Consider the following 7,989-nt stretch of genomic DNA (forward strand, 5'->3'; position numbering starts at 1 on the left):
ATCTATGTGGCATACTGTAAGGTTTTCTAACTTCTCCTGAGTGCTTAGATCTTAGGATCTATTAGATGATTAAAAACTTAAATAACACAAAAGTTTGGTCACCCAGTTCACGGCCTCGAACCGCTACGTCTGGGGTGGAAACCGTCTCCCACAACTTTCGCTATCAATCAAAGATTACACAAACGCACTAACCGACGCTCTCTTTGTGTTCAAGTACAAGTCACAGATTAGAACAATAGAAGAGAAGATTTGAATCACAACACAAAGAAGACTCAAACTTCTTTTGGTGCTCTCTTGGATTCCCTCTTCTCTCTTCTCTCAATTGCTCTCTCTCCCTCTGTATCTTAGCTTTGTACTCACGGCTCTTTGACTCCTCTTGTGTTAGGGTTTGGCTTCAAACTCACGGCTTCTTATAACAAAAAAAAAAACCGTAGCCGATCTTGTAATGGAATGACGTCTTGTAAACTTAACAATAGATTGGGCTTTATGGCTTTATCTCAAATTTCTGGTCCAAGTGAATAATATTGATCCAAAGCCCATATCTTCACAATCTCCACCTTGGGCTTTGGTTTGCTTAAGTCCATCACTCCATCACCTTCCTTTCACGATCCCTTTTGACGACAAAAGAAAAAACTTGCTTTCCCGACATTGGCTGTAATCTCCGATCACCGTTAAGCCATCTTCACCATTCTCCTATGTCGTCTCTGAACCGCCCTCACGCTTGCAAATTCTCTGCGGCCTTTCCGTTTTCCCGATGACGAGATCGAAGTTTCTCCTTCACTGAATGCAAAACGCGATCTGCAACTCCGGCGAGTTCTTTATCTCCGTCAAGGTACCTTCTAGTGGCCGCCGATGCTTTCTTCCTTCCCACTGAGGACGCCGAGCCCTAAATTCCTTTGATTTCTTCCCGATAGTGATTTTCAAATGCAAATTTTTCTGAGACCCAAAAAATGCATCTCCTGCAATTCTTCTGTCGCAATAATCTTCTGTAATCTCAGGTATTCTCAATTTCCTCTTCATCTCCTCTCTGTGATGATTTGAAATTGACCCTTTCTGAGATTCCCAATTCACGAAATTCTGGAAAAATTTCGACCGGTTCATTACGCAGCTTCACTGATGAACAACCTCGTAGCAACTAAACCACTTCATCTTGTTCATTGTTCCGATGATTCCAGGTAACCCTCTTGACCTGAACCATCTATCTTTGCTTGTCTCTGTATCAACTGATATTTCTGAGACACTATGAAATCTTCTAATTTCATACTTTGTAGCTTCTCCAGAAAACTTGATTCATCTTTGTCGACCTGTTGATTCATCTCATGTGCACTGAGCTTTGAATCAACCTCTTCATGAATCACTTCCAGCTATTCCACCTGAAACTAATCAGTTTCAATTTCATCTTCTTTGCAGCTCCTTCGGATGAACAGCCCATGTTCTTCAGCTACTTAGATGACCTCAGGTAAGTCCCTTAACCTGAATCTTGTACTCTCGACTTGCTTCCCAGATTCATGAAAAACACAGCTAACTTGTCTTCCCTTGAATCTCCCAACAGCTCCACCTGGTATCAAAAGTCTCCTCACCATGATTTCAGATGACTACAGGTAACTCCTCTAATCCATTAATTATCGACATAAGAACATTTCCAAAACCGACCGTTTCTGTGTTCTTCCTGCGAGAGTACCATGCCAATAATATGGAGTTACCTGGAGCTGTACCAACCTTAGACTATGTTGAGAGGATCGCAGCACACCTGAGCTTTCTGTTCAGGTACTGCTTCACTTACAAACTCTGCTGGACTTTTACTTGTGTGAACTGTAGGTAAAACTAAATCTCCTTTAGCTTTACCTCCGAAGGTACCTATTTCCAAAATCTCTGAAACCTTTCCCACGCCATTCTCCTTAAACTCCATGCTCAGATTTTCATTAAAGCTTCTGATTTCTTGCAAATCCCTTGAAACTTTCTTAGACTTAATTTCAGCCACCTTTTTAGATTCTTCTGATGAAGAAGAGTCTCCACCTTCATCTAATAAATCTCTTGTTTCAAAACGATATGGAGTAGGTCCTTGAATCAGATTCTCACTGAATGTCACCTTCTTTAACTTCTTCTTTTTCACTTCTACCTCAGCTTTTGGCATGTTCACGTCAACTTTAGAAACTGTGCCTTGAAGATAATACAAACCACCTTGGTATTTTCCAGATATTACCTTCTTCTTGCCTTTGTAGAACTGAACCTTGAAGTTACCTCCTTCATACCTGCAACCTAATTTTTCTAACATCCCATAAGAAATAAGATTCCTACTCACCTCTGGTATGTATTTCACATCCTTGAGTATCACTACAGAACCATCTGGGTTCTGAATTTGAATCCTTCCCATTCCTTTGATGTCACAATGAGTGTTATTAGCCATCAGAACTTTACCACCATCAAACTCCTTGAAGTCAAATAAGACTTCTTTGTCTGATGTACTATGGTATGAACATCCCGAGTCCATAATCCATTCTTTTTTAGTATCTTGCGAACTGACACTTAACACCATTGGTTCTTTTGAATCTGTTGCAACATTTGCAGAGTCTGCAGGTTTCTTTCTATGAGGACAATCCCGTTTCCAATGTCCTTCATCTCCACAAACAAAGCAACCTTTGTTGTTTTTCTTTCCTCTACTCTTAGACCTTCCTCTTCCATTCTCTGACCTCTTTTCTGATCTGCCTCTAGCCTCAACATATAACCCTTCTCCATCTGATCTTGAAAGCTTTTCATTTTCAGCCAGCTCTCTCTCCTTAGATTTTGCAGCACTAGCTACTTCCTCCAACTCAATAGCTTCCCTACTATACTTAAGAGTATCTTTTAAAGAATCATATCTAGGGGGAAGAGAGTTGAGTAGCAGTATTGCTTGAACTTCTTCTGGTATCTCAATGTTGAGGTTGCTCAAATCTGCAATCAGCTTCAAGAAGTCATCTACATTCTGATCAATTGATCTTGAATCCTGCATTTTAAAAGAATACACCTTAAGCTGAGAATGGACCCGATTAGGCAAAGTCTTTGCCATGTAAAGCCTCTCAAGAGTAGCCCACGCTTGAGCTGCAGTTACGCACTTGTCTAGTTTCCTTAAGACATGATCTCCAACACACATGAAAATAAGATTCAAAGCCTTTTCATCTCGCTCCAGTCTGGAAGCTTCATCTTTGCTCTTTTTCTTTATTGCCTCTGGATCTTTTTCATCCACGTCTTTGGATGTCGGTTCCGTAAGAACATCTTTCAAACCTTGAACGGTTAAGTACGCGAGCATCCTTTTCTTCCAGATCACAAAATCACCTGATCCGTCGAACATGCTCACCTCCATCTTTTGTGTCGTCATCATTGAGTTTCTAATCTAATCCTTAAGCACTCACAACCAAACCTGGATGCTCTGATACCACTTGTAAGGTTTTTTAACTTCTCCTGAGTGCTTAGATCTTAGGATCTATTAGATGATTAGAAACTTAAATAACACAAAAGTTTGGTCACCCAGTTCACGGCCTCGAACCGCTACGTCTGGGGTGGGAACCGTCTCCCACAACTTTCACTATCAATCAAAGATTACACAAACGCACTAACCGACGCTCTCTTTGTGTTCAAGTACAAGTCACAGATTAGAACAATAGAAGAGAAGATTTGAATCACAACACAAAGAAGACTCAAACTTCTTTTGGTGCTCTCTTGGATTCCCTCTTCTCTCTTCTCTCAATTGCTCTCTCTCCCTCTGTATCTTAGCTTTGTATTCACGGCTCTTTGACTCCTCTTGTGTTAGGGTTTGGCTTCAAACTCACGGCTTCTTATAACAAAGAAAAAACCGTAGCCGATCTTGTAATGGAATGACGTCTTGTAAACTTAACAATAGATTGGGCTTTATGGCTTTATCTCAAATTTCTGGTCCAAGTGAATAATATTGATCCAAAGCCCATATCTTCACACATACTCATACAGTACCAGACAATTCGTGAAGTCATGTAGGAGAATCGAAGGTGAAGATAGAATCAGTACGTTGTCCGACGATCTGCTCTTGCGGATATTATCGTTCCTCCCAACAAAAGATGCAGTGGCTACCATGTTCTTGTCCAAACGATGGCAGTTTATCTGGACGATGGTGCCAAAACTCGAGTACAGCGAGATCAACACTAGTACTCACCAAAGTTTTCTTCGGGGTTTAGTTGGCCGTTTATTTGAGCGGTCACGGTCGCAGTCTATATGGCCGTTTCTTGACAGTTCATTACAACTCCATAAGGCACATGTATTAGAAGTATTAATTATAGAACTCAGTCGACAATGTCCTGTTGAAGTTGATGTCGGAAAGTGCATTGCTAATGCAGTTGATCGTAAGGTTCGCGTGCTAGAGTTAGAGCTCAAGTGGTCCGCAGAGCCTACTAGCTTGCCCACAAGCCTCTATATATGCAATACGCTTGTGTATATGAGTCTTTCCGACAAGATTTTTGTTGATGTTCCTTCTCTGGTTTGCTTCCCGTCCCTCAAATATCTTTATCTTTTCCGTGTGGTATTCAAAGATGATGACTCTCTTGCTAGGCTTTTATCGAATTGTCCTATTCTCAAGCTACTGTATGTGGACCGACTTGACCAAGACAACGTGAGAAACTTTAGTATTAAAGTGCCTTCTCTAAAGACCTTATGGTACAATTATTTGCCGGCACACATTTTAGAGGGATCTTTGGTTATAGATACCCCGAATGTAAAGAAAATGTTCATCTCAGATAACTCTGGAAATTCATGCTCGATTGAAAACAACCCTCGCTTTGATGAAGCAGGTATCAACTTTTTTTGTAACCCTGATGACAAGTTTATGAGATCTCTTTCTTCGGCCATGAATCTCGAAATAATTTTGACACAGGAACGGTACGTATCGTTCTTTTAATCTCAATTATTGGTATGATCACATTGCCAAACATCGACTTATGTGTTGTTATTAATTAATTGAGTTATTAATTAATTTTGATCTCCTTGTTCTTTTCGTTGGTGTTTTACTTTTTGTAAGCATGTCTTTTCTTAAATGATGTACACACAATGAATATCTAACCAGTATTTCTCTGTGGCTAACTCGGCTGCACCACAACCCTCCTAATAGCACAGTAGCACACCACCACAATTATTGAAAACATAGAAAGAGAAAATTTCTTTCTTTTATATCATACTACTTACACTATTACAGAAATGAGAAACCAGAATCAAGTTAGACAGACTTAGCTCATGACCACTTTTAGACCAGACTTAGCTCATGACCACTTAGCTCATCTCATTTTGTGATTAGAATTCTCAATATATAAGCAGTAGGAAATTCTGAATATACGACTGCAAGAGGTTCATGAATACATAAAATTCTTGTACCTGCAGGACAAAATTGATCAATGCCATAGATGACAATCGAAGCGGAGGATCAGAGGTTCCTTTGGCATGTTCATGCATAATGTCTATGATGCACCTCATGAAACGTTTGATAATATTACTATTTAGCATGGCTGTGTTTGCCAACATGCGAACAATCATTAACGCACCAGCCTAAATAGAAAAGATGTCAAAATGGCAATTGAAGCTTTTATACAGAGAGAGATATACATAAATCAAATTAGAATTTTTTATTGGGGCTTATGCATACATTTTTCGAAGCAATTCTGCTAGGCAATCAACCATTGCTGCCGAGAAGACTTTAATTATCCGTAATTTCAAAAACCTTGCTACTGTCAAGGATATAACAAGGAAACACATTTATTGCTCAATATTCTCCTATGGTATGTAGTTTAATTATGGAATCCTTAATATCTCTAGAGTCTTGGCTTTTACCAAAAAAAAAAAAAAAATCTCTAGAGTCTTGGTACCCTACTTTGTAATATATGTTTGTAATCTTTGTCTATATATAATAACCTTCTACATGGTAACAGAGCCGTAAGAAAATACCCTAAAAATATCCGATCCTCTCCTCTCTTCTCCATTCATCTTTTTTTTCTTTGTCTCTTCTAAACCTTAACACTACCATGGCTGCTGAACTTCTTGAATGTTGATGCCACACAACCTCACCAACATGTCAAACATAACAAAACTCACCTCCACCAATTACCTGACCTGGAGCATCCAAGTACATGCTCTATTTGATGGATATGATCTCGCCGGCCATGTCGACGGATCTAAACAGCCGCCATCCAAAACGGTCATTGTGAATGACCAAACATCTCCAAATCCTGCCTACACCAAGTGGAAGAGACACGACAGACTGATCTACAGCTCCCTCCTTGGCACCCTCTCACCATCCATTCAAGCGCTTGTTACCAGATCTAAGACTGCGGCGGAGATGTGGTTACAGCTACCTCTCACTTCCGAATTAATTCTCAGAATGTCTGTAAGTTTTCCAAATCATCTTCTACCATATATATATTTCCAGCTTGATGACGGCTTTCTTGATATCGAGTAAAGGTTCTAAGCTTTTCGAAACCTCAACCAACTTTCAGTATCAGAGCATAAATTTAGACTGTCGAAGGTCGATGTACAACTCATAATCTCTATAGCATCTCTGAATCAATTACGCAAAATGATAAGAATTTACTCTTTTTATTTACGACTAATCCACATGCTATACTGAAAGCTAGCAAGAATCTTCACAGCTGAAGTAAAAGCATAAATTTTGTCTTCTAACACAGCAATATCTACAATAAACCAAATACATTAGCGATTATAAGAACAATTATAAAGCCAGTCTCGGCCAATAATTTTGAAAGTCCTAAATAAAGTTAATTATAAAAATATTATATTTTAAGTTTTATTTACATAAAAATAAATTATTGTTTAGACCCTTATTTAAATGTTTTTTTTTAAAAAAATTTAGTTTCTATATAAAAAAAACTATTATTTGGTATCCAAAAAAAATTTTTATAAAATTTTTAAATTCATGGACTATCGCACTTTTGTCTTACCTACATTTGGTTCAGATCTGTATAAACCAGTACATCATAAAAATGATACCAACACTCACCAAACATTAAATTAAGAAAAAAATTCCCTTAAAAATGATCATTTTAAAAAAAGATTGGAAACAAAGTCCTAGGCCAATGGAATAGAAGTAAAATGAATCTCATCACTCTCATAACAAAATGAACAAATTTATTATTCAGTCTTTATTCCATAGCTTAGCAAGAAAAAATGACTAAGGATCTAATCAAATTATCACATCCCACGAATCAAAATTAAGGCTTATTCTTTCCTTTTTTTTTTGAGTAAATCCTATAGTCTAGACCCTAACTTTCCGGAAAAGAAAGTCTAAACCAGCAGGGGAAGAAATGTGTCGGGCTTGGAATTCTCGAGTGAAGTAAATTAAGACAAGGTTCACTTCATTCTAAGTTGGACTGGTGAAGAAGTGGAACCAAAGAATGAATTAATGAAGTAGAGAATCATTAGGCGATGAGTCGGGCTTGTTGCAAGCTAAGGAAAGCCCATGAGTGAAAAGAAGTATTGAAACCCATTTTAATGAAGTTTCTAGATTTAGTATGCTCATGTTCGTGGCTCTAGGACTCTTGCGTAGCCTTCATTTTCAAATTTTGAGAGAAAGTGTTTAGGAGAGGTGAAGTGTTTTCGGAGATGTGTAGTGTTTTGGGAGAAGTGTAGCATATTGGAAAAAGAAAGGTTCTGAGCTTTTTCCTTTAAAATCTAGTGAATTCCTTGGGAGGTTAAACATTTTAAACATACATCTCTCTTTATCTCTTGAACTCCTACGCAAGTAGATATGAAATGATGCTTCTTTGACTTGCTCCTGATTTTCATGTCTTCACAGTGGCAGTCTGTCGTCACGTTTTAAGGAACCATTGATGTTACAAACCTTTTCAGAGCAAACAGCTAAAGATTATGATCTTTAATGAAACATAATTTAAGAGAAATAAAAGGTCTGAGCTTTGACGTGGACACTTCTAGTTCGTTGTCTTTGAAGGGCACTGTGACGCACAAGCCTCAAGGGAGCAG

General features: G+C 38.5%; 1 protein-coding gene across 1 annotated transcript; it reads left to right on the top strand.

The window, feature by feature from the left end:
- Positions 1 to 4,101: 4,101 nt before the first annotated feature.
- On the top strand, positions 4,102 to 4,903 carry LOC112089732 (putative FBD-associated F-box protein At1g05080). Its single transcript, XM_024160484.1, has 3 exons — positions 4,102 to 4,129; positions 4,236 to 4,357; positions 4,463 to 4,903. The coding sequence occupies exons 1-3, from the start codon at positions 4,102 to 4,104 to the stop codon at positions 4,901 to 4,903; spliced, it is 591 nt and encodes a 196-aa protein (XP_024016252.1).
- The last annotated feature ends 3,086 nt before the right edge of the window (positions 4,904 to 7,989 follow it).

The sequence above is a fragment of the Eutrema salsugineum genome, unplaced genomic scaffold, assembly GCF_000478725.1.
Source record: "Eutrema salsugineum unplaced genomic scaffold, Eutsalg1_0 scaffold_11, whole genome shotgun sequence".
NCBI lineage: Eukaryota > Viridiplantae > Streptophyta > Magnoliopsida > Brassicales > Brassicaceae > Eutrema > Eutrema salsugineum.

Bases quoted from the DNA above. Each gene is read 5' to 3' on its own strand.
- LOC112089732 (XM_024160484.1), top strand. From the start codon at position 4,102: ATGGCAGTTTATCTGGACGATGGTGCCA. The intron at 4,130-4,235 runs AAACTCGAGTAC...TATGGCCGTTTC, and splicing joins TTATCTGGACGATGGTGCCA to TTGACAGTTCATTACAACTC. The intron at 4,358-4,462 runs GTTCGCGTGCTA...CTTTCCGACAAG, and splicing joins CTAATGCAGTTGATCGTAAG to ATTTTTGTTGATGTTCCTTC.